The sequence below is a fragment of the Hyaena hyaena genome, unplaced genomic scaffold, assembly GCF_003009895.1.
Source record: "Hyaena hyaena isolate Hyena2069 unplaced genomic scaffold, ASM300989v1 scaffold_564, whole genome shotgun sequence".
Taxonomy (NCBI): domain Eukaryota; kingdom Metazoa; phylum Chordata; class Mammalia; order Carnivora; family Hyaenidae; genus Hyaena; species Hyaena hyaena.
In genome coordinates, this window is record NW_024081195.1 from 870732 (window position 1) to 892445 (window position 21714).

The window sequence follows — 21714 nt, forward strand, 5'->3', positions numbered from 1 at the left end:
ATATTTTAAATATACTTTGATACAAATGAAACTTTATTGTTTTTTTAGTTGGATGACTTTAAATACACACAATTCAAATGTGCATAAAATATAAAGCCTTTTAATTTAATTTCTGTGATCTGAACCTAATGTAGACAACAAATGATAACATTGACTCTTGAAGCTAAATGAAGGATGAATAAGTCTGAACTTGGGTAATGTTAAAATAAATATTAGATTGCTTTGCTTTGCTTAAAATTCTACTAAATAATTTGATTGATTCTGAGTAAAAATAAATGCATAGTCTGCTTAGAGAATTGACCAGCATTAAAAATATAAAGGCAAGGTTTTGTGGTCTGCATGGCAGGCTGACTGCATAAAATTGACAGCATCTCAAATGGATACATTCTCAGTGAGAGGGAGAGAGCGAACGAGAGAATGAAGTATCAGTGAATACCTAGAAGAAAAAGAGCAGTTGGAAGGCTGGTAACAAATGGGGCAGAACAGAAGGAGTTGTAACAGTCTAGAATATCTAAGGAAAAGGATAAAGCTGAGGAAGTTTAGATTAGGCCTCAGAAAACTGGAGCTGGAGAAAAAGCCCAATGGTGTATGGAAATGAGAACATAGAGCAAAAACAAGATTTTCAAATTAAAATCTATACTTAGAAAAGTTGACCCCTAAATTCCTAGTCACCACCCTCTCTGTATACTCAGAACTCCAGGCAGCCAGACACTTTTGCTCCCAGAAACAAATTGGAATGTATCCTTCTGGCTTCTATTACAAAATACTATGGAAAAAGCCTCTTCTGGCTAAGATGAGTAATATAGACAATTATTTACCCCTCCAATTGAAACAGCTAAAAAAAGATAGACAATATATATGAAAGAACAGTTTTCATGATATTGAGAAAAACTTAAAAACAGACGAGGGAAGCAAAGGGCACAGTAGATAAGGTAACAAAAGAGACAATAAAAACTAGAATGCCATGGAGAAAGGGTTTCAAAGTGCCAAAAGGAAAAACCCAAACCTAGAATTATGCAGTTGTTAGATATAGTGTTCTGTGTGTCAGTAAGATCAAATTAATTAATTGTCATGTCCAAATCTTCTCTATTCCTACTGATTTTTGTCTGCTTGTTTGTCTGTCAGTTGATAGACATTTGTTGATAGACATGGGTTAAAATCCCCAACCTTGATTGTGGATTTATTTACTTTTGCTTTAGTTCTGTCAATATTAGCTTTATGTATTTTATTTTATTTTTTTTTAAATATTTTTTTTAATGTTTTATTTATTTCTAGGAGAGAGAGAGAGAGAGACAGCGTGAGCAGGGGAGGGTCAGAGAGAGAGGGAGTCACAGACTGAAACAGACTCCAGGCTCTGAGCTGGCAGTCAGCACAGAGCCCGACGCGGGGCTCGAACCCACGAACCGCGAGATCATGACCCAAGCGAAAGTCGGGCGCTTAACCGACTAAGCCACCCAGGCGCCCCAAGCTTTATGTATTTTAAAGCCATATTATATGGTATATACTAATTGAGGATTGTGATACCTTCCTCTTGAATTGACCTTTACTTTTGACGTAATATCCTTTTTATCTCTTACACTTCTTACTTTAAAATTATTTTTTTTTTCTGGGGCATTTGGCTTTCCGCTCAGGCTATGATCTTATGGTTTGTGGGTTCAAGCTCCTCGTGGGGCTCTGCTCTGACAGTGCAGAGCCTGCTTGGGATTCTCTCTCTCTACCTCCCTTTCTGTCTTTCCCCTGCTTGTACTCTCTCTCTTTCTCTCTCTCTCAATAAGTAAATAAACTTAACAAAAATCTATTTTGTTCTTTGTGAATATAGTCACTGGCATTCCTCTGGTTAGTGTTTACACACCATACCTTTTTTTATTCATTTTTTTTCTGATCTGCCTGCTCTCTTCTTGGGGTCTATTTCCTTGAACATAGGTTTAGAAGATATCCTCAAGGAGAAATATGGAATGAAGGTAGGGCTTACCACATGTGCTTTCCTTCCCTCAATGACCTTAGCCCTTGCAATCCAGTGCTTGCAGATGGTTGTTTAATATGTATTTCCAGATTTTAGATTTTTGTGAGAAGGTAAGCCTGATCCAGCTACTCCATCATGACCAGAATGGGAATTATCCCATATACTATCTAGCATCTAACATTTTTCTTTTGCTGTCTTTTTAATTCTCTTTTTTTCCTTGTGGGGTTATGCCTCCTCCTTTTCTCCGTTTACCATGATTTTTCAGAGGAAGAGGTAAACATACATGTTCAACCTGCCAGGCTTAATAAGAAACTTTTATCTGTGTTAGGCTGAAGTTTTGCCTGAAATTGGATCCTTGCAAACTTGCTTGCTGTCTTTCCCATCCCCCATTTTCCCTCACTTCTTAACCAATAGTTTCCTAAGATCATTTCCTTAATAAAGACATGAATCCTCATTTCAGCTTGTGCTTCTGGGGAACCAGGGCTAAGGTATTGTATTATATGGTAATTTTTACCTCATCAAATAAAAAGTATTTATATTTTATGATCATAGAGTTCCATGATTATTTAAGTTTGGTTATATATTTAAGTGGGCTCAAAGTTTGCCACCAATCTTCTTTCACAATGGCTTTCATTTTGGTTCTTCTTTGATTAGATTTTATTTGGAGGAAGATTTTATAGTATGGCACTATGTATAATATATTTCTTAAATTCTTTCATTTTTACCTGTTATCTTTATAGTTGAATGACAATATGTCTGAAAATGTGAAACATTTTAGGCTCAGTTCTTTCCTTCAGCAGTGGTCCATGTCTCCTTTTTAAAAATTTTTTAAACTTAATTTATTTTTTAAAATTTCCATCCTGTTTTCCAGAGTGGCTGCACCAGTTTGCATTCCCACCAGCAGTGCACAAGAGATCCTCTTTCTCTGCATCCTCAACTACATGTTGCCTGAGTTGTTAATGTTAGCCATTCTGACAAGTGTGAAGTGGTATCTCATTGTGGTTTTCATTTGTATTTCCCTGATGATGAGTGAAGTTGAGCGTTGTTTCATGTGTCTATTGGCCATCTGGCTGTCTTCTTTGGAAAAGTGTCTGTTTATGTCTTTAGCCCATTTCTTTACTCGATTATTTGTTTGTTTGGGTGTTGAGTTTGATGAGTTCTGTATAAATTTTGGATACTAACCCTTTATCTGATATGTCGTTTGCAAATATCTTCTCCCATTCCGTCAGTTGCCTTTTAGTTTTGCTGATTGTTTCCTTCACTGTGCTGAAGCTTTTTAACTTGATGAGGTCCCAATAGTTCATTTTTGCTTTTGTTTCCCTTGCCTCCAGAGATGTGTTGAGTAAGAAGTTGCTGTGGCCAAGGTCAAAGAGGTTCTTGCCTGCTTTTTTTTTTTTTTTTTTTACAAATAGTTTATTGTCAAATTAGTTTCCACATAACACTCAGTGCTCATCCCCACAAGTGTCCTCCCCATGCCCATCCCCCCCTCCCCCCCACATCCATCAGTCCTCAGTTTTTGTCGGCATTCAAGAGTCTCTCATGGTTTGCCTCTCTCCCTTTCCCCCACCATTTCCGCCCTTGTTCTCCCCCTTGTTCCTCCGTCAAGTTCCTCCTAATCCTCCTATACGTGCAAACATATGATATTTGTCCTTCTCTGCCTGACTTATTTCGCTCAGCATAACACCCTCAAGGTCCATCCATGTAGCTACACATGGCCAGATTTCATTGTTTCTCATTGCCATGTAGTATTCCATGGTATAGATAAACCACATCTTCTTGATCCATTCGTCTGTTGATGGACACTTAGGCTCTTTCCATGTTTTAGCTATTGTGGAGAGTGCTGCTATGAACATTGGGGTACATGTGCTCCTATGCCTCAGCATTTCTGTATCCCTTGGGTAAATTCCTAGCAGTGCTATTGCTGGGTCATAAGGGAGTTCTATTGTTAGTTTCCTGAGGAACCTCCACACTGTTTTCCAGAGGGGCTGTACCAGTTTACATTCCCACCAACAGTGTAGGAGGGTGCCCGTTTCTCCACATCCTCGCCAGCATCTAGAGTTCTCTGATTTGCTCATTTTAGCCGCTCTGACTGTCTTGCCTGCTTTTTCCTCGAGGATTTTGATGGCCTCCTGCCTAACATTTAGGTCTTTCATCCACTTTGAATTTATCTTTGTGTATGGTGTAAGAAAGTGGTCCAAGTTCATTTTTCTGCATGTCACTGTCCAGTTTTCCCAGAACCACTTGCTGAAGAAACTGTCTTTATTGCATTGGATATTTTTTCCTGCTTTTTTAAAGATTAGTTGGCCATACATTTGTGGGTCCATTTTTGGTTCTTACTCTGCTCCATTGATCTGAGTGTCTGTTCTTGTGTCAGTATCATACTGTCTTGATGATTACAGCTTTGTAATACAGCTTAAAGTCTGGGATTGTGATGCCTTGGGATTGTTGGTTTTCTTTTTCAAGATTGCTTTGGCTTTCGGGGTCTTTTCTGGTTCCATACAAATTTTAGCATTACTTGTTCTAGCTCTGTGAAGAATGCTGGTGTTATTTTGATAGGGATTGCATTGAATATGTAGATTGCTGTGGGTAGTATTGACATTTTAAAAATATTTATTCTTCCAGTCCATGAGCATGTAATATTTTTCCATTTCTTTGTGTCTTCTTCAATTTCCCTGTAACTGCTGAATTCATGGATCAGTTCTAGCAGTTTTTTTGTGGAATCTTTTGAGTTTTCCATATAGAGTATCATGTCATCTGTGAAGAGCGAAAGTTTGACCTCCTCCTGGCTGATTTGGATGTCTTTCATTTCTTTGTGTTGTCTGACTGCTGAGGCTAAGACTATGTTGAATAACAGTGATGAGAGTGTAGTCTGTGTCTTCTGACACTAAATGTTACTGTGAAGAAATAAAAAGGTAGTTCAATTTTCTTCCACTTCTAGGTAACTTAAAAAAATAATTATTTTTGAATACCTGAAGAAATTGTATCCTTAAAACTCAATAAAGACAAGGAAATATTTTATTGTCCATTGTGACATTTCAGAATTTTATTAAAATACACCGTGCCCAAAGAATCTGTAGCACAGATTCCTCCTTTATTTGGGAAAATTATCTTCTATTTTGATTTAGAATTCATGTAATGTTCCTTTTGTTTAGATTTCTCATTCAGGGACACAGCTTGTCTTTATGTTCTGTGTTTTCTATACCTACCTTATATTTATTATGTTTGCTCTAATTGTTTACCTCCTTTTTCCCCCTGTTCCTTATAATATGTAATATTCTCCAGAGTTTTCTCTAGACCTACATTTCAATAAACAGCTTATTAGCCATCTGTGGCTATTTAAATTTAAATCAATTAATGTTTTAGTGTGAAATTCAGTTCCTTCATTGCACTAACCATGTTTTAAGTGTTCAGTGGTCACTGTGGCTACTCTATTGGATAACACAACTATAGATCATTCCAGTTATTGCAGAAAGTTCTACTGGACAGTGCTATTCTATACCAATAATCGAGTCTCTGCTGCTTGTTGTATTTATCCTCTTTCTCATATATCTATTGCTTTGTTCTGTACTGGTCATATGTGGTCTTCAGTATTTCCATATAACCTTTATTTCTATTTTGTATTTTTTTTTTTGAGTGAGCACATGCATGCAGGTGGAAGAGGGGCAGAGGGAGAGGGAGATAGAGAATCTTAAGCAGGTTTCATGCTCAGCACAGAGTCCCACGTGGTGCTCAATTTCACAATGTTGAGACCATGACCCTGAGATCATGACCTGAGCCAAAATCAGGAGTCAGTTGCTTAACTGACTGAGCCATCCAGGTGCACCTCTATTTTGTATTTTTAACTTATCCCTGAAGTCTTATACAAAATTGTATCCTTATAAACTCTCTCATAGCATAATGTACTCTGGGGGATTTTCTCTTTGCAAGGGGTTTGCTTTTTACTATATTTTTTCATCTATCATTTGCATGCTACATTTTTTCATATTAGTTTTAATTTTTGCTGAAATATATTTTCCCTTGTTTTTTATACTTTGTTTTCTGTTTCTCATTTTACTGATGCTAAGATTTGTGCAAAGATTTGTCTAAATGTATTTATGCTTATTACAATGTGGCTGAATTCTCCTTTACTCTACCTCTATCTTTTTCCCTCATTTTATGAGCAATAATGTAAGGGTCAGCAAATTAGTCCTGTGCTTCAAATTGGCTCATTTCCTAATTTTGTAAATAATTTTATTAAAACAGTCATACTCTTTCATTTATGTAGCGCCACTGGCTGCTTTCATGATGCAATAGCAGAGTGGAATAGCTGCGACAGAGATCACATGGCCTGGGATGTCTAAATATTTACTATTTGGCCCTTTACAGAAAGGGTTGGCTGACCTCTAAGGTACAGAGAAGGAAATATCTATAGCCTGAGGGTAAGGGGTGGGGTGAGTAAAGAGATTTTTCTCAGCTAGGCCTGTGTGCAGTTTCTACTGATAAAAACCTGGCTCTGTTCTCTCTTGCAGTTTTTTTAAAAGTCATCATCTGGGTTAACTTCATAATGCTCAGGATATCTCTTTATATCCAAGGGTACAGTTGGGCTTCAGATCCTCCTCAACTTCTAGTTGGATTTGGGCGTCTGGAACTTTTGCCACTTTTAAGGAAAGGCATCCCCACTTACGGTTTTATCTTGTATTCAGGCATCTGTTTCTACTTTCAAATTGCTTACATGTATGTGATGGGTGGGGTCTCTTCTTGAGCACCTTTAAGTCAGAACTTTTCTGAGCTGCCCCTAAGGGTTCTGGCAGGGCTCTGGGCTCAGCCTCTTCCCGCTCCTGCAACTGCTTCAGATCAGTATATATATATTTTTTATGTCTAAAGGGATGGGTTTCTTATTTTTATAGATATTTGATCCACTGACTCCCCTTTGGTAAGATTTTTCAAATTTTTGTTTTCCTTAGTTCTCCCTCTTAAAGAGTATTAAGAAAGTGAGTATTAGGAGCTCTCTAGAACCCACACCATGTTCCTTAAAAGAGCTCTGTATTTTTCATTCCCTAACAACTCCTGTGTGGTGTATTTATTTTCTTTTAATTATTTGTTGTGCATATCTTAAATTATGCAGAAATGAAATTTTGAGATCTGGTTTTCCTCTTCCATCTAAAACAGATAGATGGTATATTGTTTTAGAATATGTTTAGTGAAGAGCTGACCATTTGCAAAAAAGTTCTTTTGTATTTACTTTCCACTTAGAATGTGAAGGATTTGCAAATGGAATAGCTAACCACAAGGGGGCATGATTTTGACTTTCATTTCTTTGAATAAACTAACACCAGGTATATGTATAGTGTACGCAGGGTTAAACAACTACTGCATCATTCATTTTTTAAAATGAATGGGGTGGAGGTTCAAGAGGGTGAGAGAATTCCACCCAGGCTGTTCACTATTGGTGCAGAGCCCAACGAAGGACTCGGAGTCATGAATAGTGAGACCATGACCTGCGCTGAAACCAAGAGTCAGACGTTTAACCCACTGAGCTACCCACCTGACCCTGCATCATCCATTTTTATTTTTTTAATGTTTATTTATTTTTGAGAGAGAGGGAGACAGAGCGTGAGCAAGGGAGGGGCAGAGAGAGAGAGAGAGGGAGAGAGGGAGACACAGAAACCAAAGCAGGCTCCAGGCTCTGAGCTATTAGCACAGAGCCAGACATGGGGCTGGAACTCACAAACTGCAAGACCATGATCTGAGCCGAAGTCAGACGCTTAGCTGACTGAGCCACCCAGGCACCCCCTATCCCATTCATTTTTAAGTAAGAAGTTTAAATACCACCAAAAATATATTAAAGATATTAGTCAAGTGTCTACAGATCTCAAACCATACAGTTGAAACTTCCTCAGACAGATATTTTCACTTTTCACAAATTTAGCTACATTTAATAATAAGCGCATGCATATGGACTCAGACTTGAAAATCGTTCCTTTTATTTTTTTAGCATAGTATATGAGTATAGTCTTCAACTTGAAGTAAGTAGCATGAGGCGTTCCTGATAATGGGGTAAAATATATGACCAGATACCTAGGACTGGGTACTATTTAATGGCTGAAAATTATGACAGAAAGTATTTGGAAAAAATAAAGAATTTATTATCTCACATAATTAAAAAGTTCATTGGCTTCCATTTTAGATTTACTTGTGCTCAGGCTCCTCAGAATGGCTTGGAGCAGATGCAGAATCACATCTTTAAAAGTGTGTGTGTGTGTGTGTGTGTGTGTGTGTGCGTGTTCATGTGGGTGTGTGTCTTTGTGTGTGGCTTTCCACTGAAAATAAAAATCCAAACTGGCTTTTGGGATCTCCAAGGATCTGTATGTCCAGGTTCCATTTATTCCCTTCAAAATCATCTCACCAGGGTTTCTTCTCTCTCTCTTTCTGATTCATCCATCCATCCATTCATCAACATTTCATTCATTTATTTATCAATTTATTTATCAATTCCTTCATTCATTTAACATTTCAGCCACACTGGCCTCTCTTTTACTATCCAAACTTGCCAAGTCCTTTCCTACCCAAAGGCAGGGGGCCTCATTCCCCAGCACTACACAAGGCTGGCTCCTCTCATCCCTCAGGACTCATTGCAGGTCCGGTGATGTTCATTCCACTCTGACCCTAACAAACCTGCACACTACTCATCTCCTTGTAAGCATTCATCACAAACTGTCCTTACTTGTTTTTTTTTTTTACATATAGTGTTTTTCTAACTAGAATGTAAGCTCCAAGAGGCAAAGACCTTAATTTTATCATTCACAGATGTGTCCCTGGTGCTTATATAACAATAAGCATTCAATAAATATTTATAGAATAAACATATTACTTCTAAAAATCAAGCAACATAGAAACTTACAAAGAAGAAAGCAAAAGCATTTTTTAAATCATTCATAATTCCACTACCCATATACAATAACTATTATCACTTGGTGAATGTCCCATCCCTTTTCTTTGAGCACTAAAGTTACATAGATATAATCCTTAAATGCAATGATACAATGTACTATTTTTTTGTTAGGTTTTTATTTTTACTCGAATTTGACAACAAAATAACAAATGAAGCTGAAGGAATTACAAACCATCAGGTTATTATTTGTTGACAAGATACAATTACTTCTAAAATATCCTTCTAAAATTAAGAAACAAGATTATGAAAAATATTAAGAGTCTTGAATCGATATTTTGTAACTACATGTTCCAATTTTGGGCAGTTTCTATAACTTTTTTTTATTATGTCAATGTTATTTACATTTTATTCCATAACCTTAATTTCTCACAATTGATCTCTTTGTTTAATAACAATTTTTTAAAATGTTTATTTATTTTTGAGTGACAAGAGAGACAGAGCGCCAGCAGGGGAGGAGCAGAGAGAGAGGGAGACACAAAATCCGAAGCAGGCTCCAGGCTTTGAGCTGTCAGCACAGAGCCTGATGCAGGGCTTGAACTCATGAACCATGAGATCATGACTTGAGCCGAAGTTGGCCGCTTAACCGACTAGCCACCCAAGCGCCCCTGTTTAATAAAAATTTAAATGGATTAAAATCTTTTCAGTTGCTTTGTTTTTACTGTTAACTTCTTTAATACTGAGTTTTTAGTTTGATTACTCTCTTGGTTGACTGGATTTCTGCCTGAGACTTTATAAGAATTGCTCTTCGGGGCGCCTGGGTGGCTTAGTCGGTTAGGCGTCCGACTTTCGCTTAGGTCATGATCTCGCGGTTTGTGGGTTCGAGCCCCGCGTCGGGCTCTGTGCTGACTGCCAGCTCAGAGCTTGGAGCCTGTTTCAGTCTGTGACTCCCTCTCTCTCTGACCCTCCCCTGCTCACGCTGTCTCTCTCTCTCTCCTAGAAATAAATAAAACATTTAAAAATAAATAAATAAATAAATAAGCATTAAAACAAATTTAAAAAAAAAAAGAATTGCTCTTCGATATTGTATTTTTTGAGTTTTTGCAGATTTAGGAGTATTAAGCTGTGGCTTTTTACAGCATCCACTTGGCTCTGTGTAACATTTTGGGTTATGCTTTTATTCTCAGCCTCTTTTAGATATTGCACCATCCTCTAGCATTAGAGCTCATAGAGAAGTCTAAGGCCTTTGATGTCATTCCCCTGTTTTCCTATGTTTAGCAACTTCATAGGAATATATGTTGGTGTTAGTTCTTGTTAATTTTTCCTGCTGTGGACTACTACCCGGTATCTCCAGCCTCATTTTCAATACTTCCTTGCAGGGGGCATGTCCACCTTGCCAGCTGTTTGTCCTTCTATGACCTCATGTTGCTGCTTTATATCCCTCTGGCTTGGCACAAGTTAGTGACATTCCCTCATCCCTACCCTTACTCTGCCATTTGCAGCTACTCATTCTAGTTGATTTAGCTCAAGCATGCCTTCGTGAAGACTTCCTAGAGTACACTTCTCAGGTGACCAGCCACTTTTCCCCTTTCCACTCTCATGAAATGTTACATGTAGCCCTAGTATTACACTGGGTACACCGAATTCTATTAATGGTTTATGACTGTCTCACATCCAGCACTGTGAGGTCCAGGGGGACGGGTGCCTAGCTTATATCCACAAAACTATGCGATTTAAAATAGAGATCTTGTTGATTAAAAAAAAAAATGGAAAGGTTGAATGGATGGATAGCAATTGGACAAATTACTGAACAGCTAGTAAACCGAAAAAGAGTAAATCTGATACAGTTCGAATGCTCTGATAAGCTGAAGGCTATGCCTTTAAGGGACATTAATCGTATACCGGATGTCAGGATAGACAACAAGTATCAAAGACAAACCTACAGGTGAGTGAGTACAAAAGCCTAACTTCCTCAATGCAGATGACAAGTGTCCTCTAGAGTCCCGTGTCTGCTCTCCGGTGTCTAAGAAGATGGGTTGGAACGGCCAGCCCTTCCCCTATTTGGTGATACCTGCGGCAGAAGCTCGCCACCGCTCGACACTAGCGAGTGACAATTAAGCTTTTCGTTCAGCCTTCTGCGCCCGGAACCCAGCAAGGCGACCAGCGGCGCTGGGATAGTTTTGCGCATGCCCTGTAGGTGCGGAAAAAAGCCGTCAGGTTGCGCCTGCGCTTTCAGTCGACCTTGCTCCGCCTTCGCGGCCGGGATACCAGACCAGGGGAATCCGGGCGTGATGGTGTTGCGGTGCCAGGTAAGGGTGGAGCGCTCTCCCAGGTGTATGTGCCCCCTTTCCTTCCCTTCACACACCCGGCCCCGCTCAGCCAGATCCCCACCGAAGGCGCCTTGGTCGAGTCTTAGGTCCCAGGGCCGCGCCCATTACCACCAATGTGGCCCCGCCGGGCTTCGGAGGCTTTGCCTCGGCGCCTTTGCTTTGGTTGCCCTAACGAAGTTCAAGTTTTCTCCGCGAACTCTTGGTCTCCGAGGTGCGGCGTCAGAGGTTTCTAAAGGCACCCTCGGTAACCTTTGCCCCCATGGTGCTCAGATTATACGTTTTGGCGAAGACAGTTTTCAAGATAAAAATGCACATACTGAGAATTTTTGGGAAAAGAAGGTGCTTCATACAAGCATTTGCAAGCCTCTGATTATTTCGTAGAGAAAAATCTTGACAGTGGAACAGGTGGGTTATTTTACTTGGCCAGATTTGTGAGATACCAGGCTGATGGCATAGGTTTGTCCTAGGAAATACCAATATATCTTGTATTGCAAACTCACCTGTTTTTACAAATGTACGGGTTTGTATGTTGCATAACTTAATCCTTGGCAGCTGGGTTCAGTGTAATGTGGACTTGAATCAAAGGTCCTACGACAACTGTGAAAGACGTCTCTCTCTCTCTCTCTCTCTGTTATTTTTTTTGTTATTTACTTGTGTAATTTATCTCGTGACTGAGACATCTGTTCACTCCTTAAGAGTTTATAAAAGGTGCTATAATTTCATGTCAAATAAAGACCTACTTCGTGGTTTTTAAGAAGATACCGTTAGGGTTTTAGTTGTGGCAAGCTTGCGTTCATAAATTTAAAAAGCACCTTGAAATCAGTCCGAATTGTGCTTAAAACATAAAAGAGTTTTCAAAATTTGAACTTGTTATACTAACATTTTTATGGATGATTTAATTTTCCCTAACTTAAAATTTGTCTTTGATTCAAGTAATTGGAAAACAAGAGATCCCGCCGAGACAGAAAATGTCTATTACGGTTATTGTTAAAGGTATTTTCTCTCCTTTTCAGGTTGAAGTGTTGTATTTTGCAAAAAGTGCTGAAATTGCAGGAATTCGCTCTGAGATCATATCTGTGCCACAAGAAATAAAAGCATTGCAGCTGTGGAATGAGATAGAGGCGCGACATCCTGGGTAGTTAAATTTTTAGAATGCACATGATTAACACTTTTTAAATGTTTTAAAATGAGTAAATGATTAGAGAAAGAAGCTAATTTTTATTCTTGTGCTTCAAAAAGGGTCAACAGTTGTATTTTTCTGGAACTACTCCTAAAAACTTAAATTCTGGTATCTAAAATTGCATAATTTCTTAAAGGAGGTTAAAGATATTTTACTAAACATTCCACAGTGAGCTGGGTTACTGCCAAAGGGACATGATTACAAAATACTGAAAATGTGGATTCTGCATTTTTATAACTTTTAAATTGTTGCAAATTAGGTTGAAAATCTGTGCTTTAAATTTTTATGTCCTTCCCCTTCTTTAGAGGACTTAAGGTAGAAATTTCTAAGATTAAAAGAAAAGTGAAAGATCACAGACTTTAGCTACTGTTGAATTTGAGGTTTTGTAAAATTTGATTTTTCCTGGTTCTTGAAAATGTGTAATTTACTGCTGTTGTTCCTCCCTCAAGTTCTTTTTGTAACAAAGTGTAATTATGCCTTATTTGAAGGGGTTCTAGGAATATTTTGTTATTTAAGTCTGTATAGATTTTTAACTGGGAAGTCTTAGTGCAATGTAAAGGATACTCCAGAATAGGAGTTTTTAAGAGAAAACTACTTCTTGATTTCATATCTTTTAAGTTGTACTCAAAGTGTCCTTATAATCATTGAAATGAGGTGGGGCTTCTGTTCTGGTTTTACTTTTAACCTATTACTTATTGAGAGACACCTGGTCTTGTAGGAAAATTCTGAGATACACTTAGTATACTTGTATACTCAGAAGATCTCCTGGGGAGGGCATGTACTGATTAGGAAATTTCTTTTTCTCTCTCTCTCTCTTTCTTTCTTTCTTTTTTTTTTTTTTTTTGACCTGGTCAGGATGTTATCTAGTCTAGTATTTTGGGAGGAGGGGAGTTTGTTTAACTTCCCAAGACACATAACCTCCATTAAAGAATTGTTAACAGTTTACTGTGTACTTTGTGGTGAATAAGCATGTTCTTCAGTGGGTATGTACTTTCTCTACAGAGTATGAATTGGTTTAATTGGTAACTTTGCAGGTGATGCCTCATGAAGTAATATTTATGTGGTATTTTTAGTTGCAGCTGAAGAGATTTGAGATCTAACACTGCATTGTTACTGCCGATTACACTTTTTCCCCTTCAGATTGGCCGATGTCAGAAATCAGGTGATACTTGCTGTCCGTCAGGAATATGTCGAACTTGGAGATCAACTCCTCCAGCTTCAGTCAGGAGATGAAATTGCCATTATCCCCCCCATTAGTGGAGGGTAGTGCTCTTGAGCTACGTGGGTGTGTGAGGTATGTTTTTCTTAACCAGTCTTGTAGAGAAGGCTCACATAGATGAAAACTTGTATATGGCTTATAACTATACTCTTGGTAAGTCTGCCTGCACCAATAGCGACTTGGTGCAGACAGTCCTGTGCATACCTGCCTTTCATCTCTGCATCTGTTCTCTTGTAAGCAGTTTAATATTATGTCAGCTTGAAACATTCATTCTGTCAACTTCAGATAATTTATGGAAATTTTATTATGTGTCAGGCACAGTTCTGGATGCTAGAGTATTAATATTCCTGTTTTGCAGGATGGAAAACAAAGTCAGAGAAGTTTAAAAAAAAAAACCTCACCTACACTCACGTAGCTAATAGGTGGCAGAGCCAACATTTGAACTCAGATTTTTGGATTTCCTGTACTTTTTCACAAAGACACTTCTTAATCCAGGAAAATAGCTCTCCTGGGCACAGAGAAATGTAGAAAAATTGCATAGCCAGAAAGTGAAAAGATCACTGTGCTTAACAAGAAAGCTTACCATTTTCCAGGTGTATAGAAACAGCTTTATTATGATAGCTGTGTTGTAGGTAGCTCTGGGACCCATGGCATCGTGCCCTCTTTACAAATATGTAGAAATTAATGATTGTCTCCAATTAAAGAGTTTTGGCGAGATAGGAATGAAAGAAAACTTTGTTAATTTGATAGGGCTTTGCTCCAGAATCAAGAGTAAATACCATACTCCATGGCAAAACCTTGGTTTCATAAAAGAAAGCATACCAAGGATGCCAGTTTATTTTTTTCACCTGTTTTTTTTCTCTACTCTGCGGGAGGGCAGTTCCTCAAAAAGTGAAGAATATATATTGCAAAGCAAATTGCCCATGATACTGATAAGGACTGGATCTTTCTTAGTCCTACTATTTGGAAATATGGAATTTCTTGATAGATCTGTGTCTCAGTTTTACTTGGAAACTAAGTCACCATATCACTACCATGATTTTTGAGAAAAATGCCATTTTTCAGAGTTTGGAATTTATTCAGAAAATTATGCTGTCATTAAGCTAAGAGTGTGTGTGTGTGTGTGTGTGTGTGTGAGAGAGAGAGAGAGAGAGAGAGAGAGAGAGAGATGATTGGGGTGTTCTTTGGAAAGATTAGAAAGATTACTCAACAGCATTGTGTATTGTTTGAAGGTGTCTGACAGGATTTGTAACATGTGGTCTTATTTATTTATTTATTTAAAGATGATTGTAAATTGGCTAACATACCTTATGTAAACTGTGCTCTTTGTTTTTGGGGTAGATTCCCATGGTTCATTGCTTAAAACACAATATCCAGTGTTCATCCCGGCAAGTGCCCACCTTAGTGCCCATCACCCATTTTCCCCTCTCCCCTTAAATACAGAAAACAAACTGAGGGTTGATGAGGTTGAGGGTTGATGTGGGTCTTATAGTTTATCTAAGAGGGAGTCCCTCCATCTCTGTTTGTAACTAATTTCCCCCCCATGGTCTTCTGTTAAGTTTCTCAAAATCCACATATGAGTGAAAACACATGATATCTGTCTTTCTCTGATTGACTTATTTCACTCAGCATAATACCTTCCAGTTCCATCCACGTTGCTGTAAATGGCCAGATTTCATTCTTTCTCATTCTCAAGTAGTATTCCATTGGATATATAAACCACATCTTCTTTATTCATTCATCAGTGGATGGACATTTGGGCTCTTTCCATAATTTGGCTATTGTTGAGAGCGCTGCTATAAACATTGGGGTACATGTGCCCCTATGAATCAGCGCTCCTGTATCCATGGATAAATTCCTAGTAGTGCTATTGCTGGGTGGTAGGATAGCTCTATTTTTTATTTTTTGAAGAACCTCCACACTGTATTCCAGAGTGGCTCCATCAGTTTCCATTCCCACCAACAGTGCAGGAGGGTTCCTGTTTCTCCACATCCTTGCATCTGTTGTTTCCTGAGTTGTTAATTTTAGCCACTCTGACTGGTATGAGGTGGTATCTCAGTGTGGTTTTGATTTGTATTTCCCCGATGATGAGTGACATTGAGCCCCTTTTCATGTGTCTATTGGCCATCTGGATGTCTTCTTTGGAAAAAGGTCTGTTCATGACTTTTGCCCGTTTCTTCACCGGATTATTTGTTTTTCAGGAGTTTGGTAAGTTCTTTATAGATTTTGGATACTAACCGATATGTCATTTGCAAATATCTTTTCCCATTCTGTCCGTTGCCTTTTAGTTTTGTTGATTCTTTCTTTTGCAGGGTAGAAGTTATCTTGATGAGGTCCGAATAGTTCATTTCTGCTTTTAATTTCTTTTCCTTTGGAGATGCATCAAGTAAGAAGTTGCTACAGCCGAGGTCAAAGAGGTTTCCGGCTTTCTCCTATAGGGTTTTGATGGTTTCCTGTCTCACATTTAGCTCTTTCATCTATTTTGAGTTTATGTTTGTGTATGGTGTAAGATAGTGGTCAGTTTCGTTCTTCCACATGTTGCTGTCCAGTTCTCCCAGCACCATTTGCTAAAGGGGCTTTTTTCCATAGGATACTCTTTCTTGCTTTGTCAAAGATTGGTTGGCCGTACATTTGTGGATCCGATTCTGAGTTCCCTATTCTGTTCCACTGGTTTATATGTCTGTTTTTGTGCCAATACCATACTGTCTTGATGATTACAGCTTTGTGGTAGAGGCTAACGTCTGGGATTGTGATGCCTCCCGCCTTGGTTTTCTTCTTCAATATTACTTTGGCCATTCGTGGTCTTTTGTGGTTCCATACAAATTTTAGGATAGTTTGTTCTAACTTTGAGAAGAGTGCTGGTGCAATTTTGATTGAGATTGCATTAAATGTGTAGATTGCTTTGGATAGTATTGACATTTTTACAATATTTATTTCTTCCAATCCATGAGCATGGAGTGTTTTTCCATTTCTTTGTATCTTCTTCAGTTTTCTTCATAAGTTTTCTATAGTTTTAAGCATACAGATCTTTTACATCTTGGGTTAGATTTATTCCTAGGTATTTTATGGTTTTTTGTGCAATTGTGAATGGGATCAGTTTCTTTATTTCTCTTTCTGTTGTTTCATTATTGGTGTATAAAAATGCAACCAATTTCTGTTTGTTGATTTCATAATCTGTGACTTTGCTGAATTCATGGGTTGGTTCTAACACCTTTTTGGTGGAATCCTTCAGATTTTCCATATAGAGTATCATGTCATGTGCAAAAATTGAAAGTTTGACTTCTTTGCAAATTCTGATGCCTTTTATTTCCTTTTGTTGTCTGCTGATGCTTGGACTTCCAGCCTATGTTAAACAACAATGGTGAGAGTGGACATCCCTGTTGTGTTCCTGATCTCAGGGCAAAGGCTCTCAGTTTTTCCCCATTGAGGATGATACTAGCTGTGAGCTTTTCATAAATGGCTTTTATGATGTTAAGTTACCTTTCTTCTATCTTGACTTTCTTGAGGTTTTTTATTAAGAAAGGATGCTGTATTTTGTCAGATGTTTTTTCTGCATCTATCCATGGGATCATATGGTTTTTATCTTTTCTTTTGTTAATGTGATGTATCACACTGATTGATTTGTGAATATTGAACCAGCCCTGCAACCCAGGAATGAATCACACTTGATCATGGTGGATAATTAAAAAAAATTTTTTTTTGTTTTATTTATTTCTGAGAGAGAGAGAGAGAGAGACAGCATGAGCAGGGGAGGGTCAGAGAGAGAGAGAGGGAGATACAGAATCTGAAACAGGCTCCAGGCTCTGAGCTAGCTGTCAACACAGAGCCTGATGCGGGGCTCGAACCCAGAAACCGTGAGAGCATGACCTGAGTCGAAGTTGGATGCTCAACCGAATGAGCCACCCAGGTGCCCCGGTGGATAATTCTTTTTATATGCTGTTGAATTTGATTTGCTAGTATCTTGTTGAGGATTTTTGCATCCATATTCATCAGGGATATTGGCCTGTACTTCTCTCTTTTTGCTGGATCTCTGCCTGGTTTGGGAATCAAAGTGATGCTGGCTTCATAGAATGAGTCTGGAAGTTTTCCTTACATTTCTATTTTTTGGAAGAGCTTGAGAAGAATGGGTATTAGCTCTGTTTTAAATGTCTAGTAGAATTCCCCAGGGAAGCCATCTGGCCCAGGGCTCTTATTTGTTGGGAGATTTTTGATAACTGATTCAATTTCTTCACTAGTTATGGATCTGTTCAGATTTTCTATCTCTTCTCATTTGAGTGTTGGTAGTGTCTGTGTGTTTAGGAATTTGTCCATTTCTTCCAGATTGTTCAGTTTGTTGGCATATAATTTTTTATAGTATTTTCTGATAATTGCTTGTATTTCTCAAGGATTGGTTGTAATAAATCCATTTTCATTCATGATTTTATCTATTTGGGTGCTCCCTCTTTTCTTTTTGATAAGCCTGGCTAGAGGTTTATCAATTTTATTTCTTTCAAAAAACCAACTCTTGGATTCATTGGTCTGTTCAGCTAGATTTTTGGGTTCTATATTGTTTATTTCTGCCCTGATCTTTATTATTTTTCTTCTTCTGCTGGGTTTGGGATGTCTTTGCTGTTTTGCTTCTCGTTCCTTTAAGTATGCTGTTAGATTTTGTGTTTGTATTTATGCTGTTAGTTTCTTGAGAAAGCCTGGATTGCAGTGTATTTTCCTCTTAGGACTGCCTTTCCTGCTTACCGGAGAGTTTGGATTGTTGCAGTTTCACTTGTTTCCATATATTTCTAAATTTCTTCTCTAATTGCCTGGTTGACCCATTCATTCTTTAGTAGGGTATTCTTTAACCTCCATTCTTTTGGAGGTTTTCCACACTTTTTCCTGTGACTGATTTCAAGTTTCATAGCATTGTGATATGAAAGTGTGCATGGTATGATCTCAATTTTTTTATGTTTATTGATGGCTGCTTTGTGACCCAGTATGTGATCTGTCTTGGAGAAAGTACCATGTGCACTCAAGAAGAAAGTGAATTCCACATCTTTGGGATATAGAGTTCTAAGTATGTCTGTCAAGTCTATCTCTTCCAAGGTGTGATTCTGGGCTATATTTTCTTTAGTGATTTTCTGTCTAGTTGATCTATCCATTGCTGTAAGTGGAGTATTAAAGTCCCCGGCAATTAACACATTCTTATCAATAAGATTGCTTATTTTTGTAATTAATTGTTTTATACTTTTGGGTGCTTCCAAGTCGGTGCATAGACATTTATAATTGTTAGCTCTTCCTGATGGATAGACCCTGTAATTATTATATAATGCCCTTCTTCATCTTTTGTGACTGCCTTTACTTTAAGTCCAGTTTGTCCGATATAATTATGGCTACTTTAGCTTTCTTTTGACTTCCAGTAGCATGATAGATATTTCTCTATCCCCTCACTTTCAATCTGAAGGTGTCCTTAGGCCTAAAATAAGTCTCTTGTAGACAGCAAATAGATGTTTGTTTGTTTTTTTTTATATCCATTCTGATATCCTGTGTCTTTTGATTGGAGCATTTAATCCCTTTACATTCGATGGTATTATTGAAAAATATGGGTTTAGAGTCATTGTGTTCTCTGTAGGATTCATACTTGTAGTGATGTCCCTGTAGTTTATGTTCCTTGCAGCATTTCCGTCATAGAGTCCCCCTTAGGATCTTTTGTAGGGCTGGTTTAGTGGTGATGAACTCCTCAGTTTTTGTTTGTTTGGGAAAACCTTTATCTCTCCTTCTATTCTGAAAGACAGGCTTGCTGGATAAAGGATTCTTGGCTGCATATTTTTCTTCTTCAGCAGATTGAAGTTTCCTGCCATTCCTTTCTGGCCTGCCAAGTTTCAGTAGATAGGTCTGCTACTACCCTTATGTGTCTACTCTTGTAGGTTCAGGCCCATTTGTCCCTAGCTGCTTTCAGAATTCTCTCTTTATCTTTGTATTTTGCCAATTTCACTATGATATGTTGTGCAGAAGATCTATTCAAATTATGTCTGAAGGGAGTTCTCTGTGCCTCCTGGATTTCAATGTCTGTTTCCTTCCCCAGATTGGGAAAGTTCTCAGCTATTATTGGTTCAAGTATGCCTCCTGCCCCTTTCTCTCTCTTCTTCTAGAAATCCTATGATATGGATATTAATACGGTTCATTGAATCACTTAGTTCTCTAATTTTCCCCTTGTGGTCCAGAATTTTTTTTATCTTTTTCTCAGCTTCATTTTTTCCCATCATTTTGTCTTCTATTTCACTTATTCTCTCTGCCTCTTCAGTCCTCACTGTCACTGCCTCTCATTTATTTTGCACCTCATTCACAGCATTTTTAAATTGATCATGATTATTTTTTTAGTTCCTTGATCTCTGCAGTAATAGATTCTCTGCTGTCTTCTATGCCTTTTTCAAGCCCAGTGATTAGTCTTATGACTGTTACTTTCAATTATTTTCTAAATTCTTATTCAGTTGTATTGTTATATCTGTTTTGATCAGTTCTTTTTTTAAAAAAAATTTTTAATGTTTTATTTATTTCTGAGAGAGAGATAGAGACAGTGTGAGCAGGGGACAGTCAGAGAGAGAAGGAAATACAGAATCTGAAACAGGCTCCAGGCTCTGAGCTAGCTGTCAGCACAGAGCCCGACGTGGAGCTCAAACCCACTAACCATGAGATCATGACCTGAGCCAAAGTCAGAAGCTTAACTGACTGAGCCACTCAGGTGCTACCCAAGTTTTGATCAATTCTTTAGCTGTCATTTCTTCCTGGAATTTCTTTTGAGGAGTATTCTTCCATTTTGTCATTTGGCTAGTTTTCTGTCCCTTATGTGTTATAAAAGTTTATTATATGTCTGGACTTAAGAGCACTACTATATTAAAAAGGGGTCATACACTGTCTAGGGTCTGGCCCTTTAGGAGGGGTTTTTTGGAGTGTGTTACTTGCTCTCTGTTGTGACTCTGGTTGCTTTATCTCCTTACTCATAGTGATGCTTTGGACCCTCCACCAGGTGTGCTTTGATTTGTTCTTTGAAGTAACCCTGGAAAAGAAAACACACACACACACACACACAGACACACACACACACACACACACACACCAGCTACAGCAAAACAACAGGGTGGAGGCATTGTTGATGGAAGAGACCCAATCCCATACAATGAGAGAAATTACAGGGATGGGGAAAAGGAAAAGAAAATTGAGCAGGCAGAGAAACTCTAGGGTTTAATCTAGAGAAAGAGGAAAATAAATAAGGAGATCTAGAACAGGTATAAAGACAATAGATTACATATGTCTTCTTAAACAAACCGACAGCCAGAATGACCAGACTAGAGGAGGGAAGAAATAAGAAGGAGAAAAGGAAGAAAAAGAAATATGATAAAATAAAAAATAAATATACATAGTAAGAATTGCTCAAGAGTTAAATCAGGCAATGCAAAACCGCTGGGTGCCTTGAACTGGTGGCAGCTCTGGTCTGGAGGAGGGGCTGTCGGGTTCATCAGCATCAGTCCTGCTGCAGTAGATATGCAGTTACCAGGCATGGCGGGGCCTGGTTTGGTGTAGGCGAGTCCCGCCTCCACTGTGGGCCTGCCGTCCAATCCCTGAAGCCTCACCTTGTTGGTGATGGGGAGAAAAATGGTGTCACATTCCCCTCCCTCCCCACCCGCCGTCTCTCCTCCACGTACTGAGTGTCCCAAACCACTGTGTTCAGACCACCCTCACAGTGCCTAGGTCTGAAAGAGGCAGTTTGTCCTGTTCCGCTTACTTCCATGCCTCGCTGTGCTCAGCTGGGACTTAAACCCTGATGTCTTAAAGAATCCCGCTCTGTACACCCCGGTTCCGGGGAAGTGCCCCTCCATGCCGCTGATATATGGTCTCTGGCTGGTGGGCACAGTCAGTCTTTGTCCTTTGAACAGTTATATACCTTCTTCCCACAGCACTCCTGGAAGGGGATTGCTTTCTCTCTCTGCAGACTGTGCCTCTGAACTAGTTACCAAGGCCAGGGCTGGCTCCTCATTCCCCAGATGCGTGAACTGGGCAGCTTTCTCTTTCCAGAGAGAGCCCCACAGTTAGAGATTGGATCTTTCTACATCCTGTTCCATGGTTTTTCTCTTGTCCAGATACAGTCCTGTGCTTTCCCAGCCTCTCTCTTCCCCTTGTCTCTCT

General features: G+C 38.7%; 1 protein-coding gene across 1 annotated transcript in view; it reads left to right on the forward strand.

Moving 5' to 3' along the window:
- Window positions 1–12210: 12210 nt before the first annotated feature.
- MOCS2 (molybdenum cofactor synthesis 2) overlaps window positions 12211–21714 on the forward strand; it is a 34845-nt gene continuing 25341 nt past the window's right edge. The window contains exons 1-2 of the mRNA XM_039256210.1: window positions 12211–12296; window positions 13482–13635. Coding sequence (XP_039112141.1) covers window positions 13529–13635 — 107 coding nt within the window. The 5' untranslated portion in view covers window positions 12211–12296; window positions 13482–13528. The remainder of the gene's footprint in view (window positions 12297–13481; window positions 13636–21714) is intronic.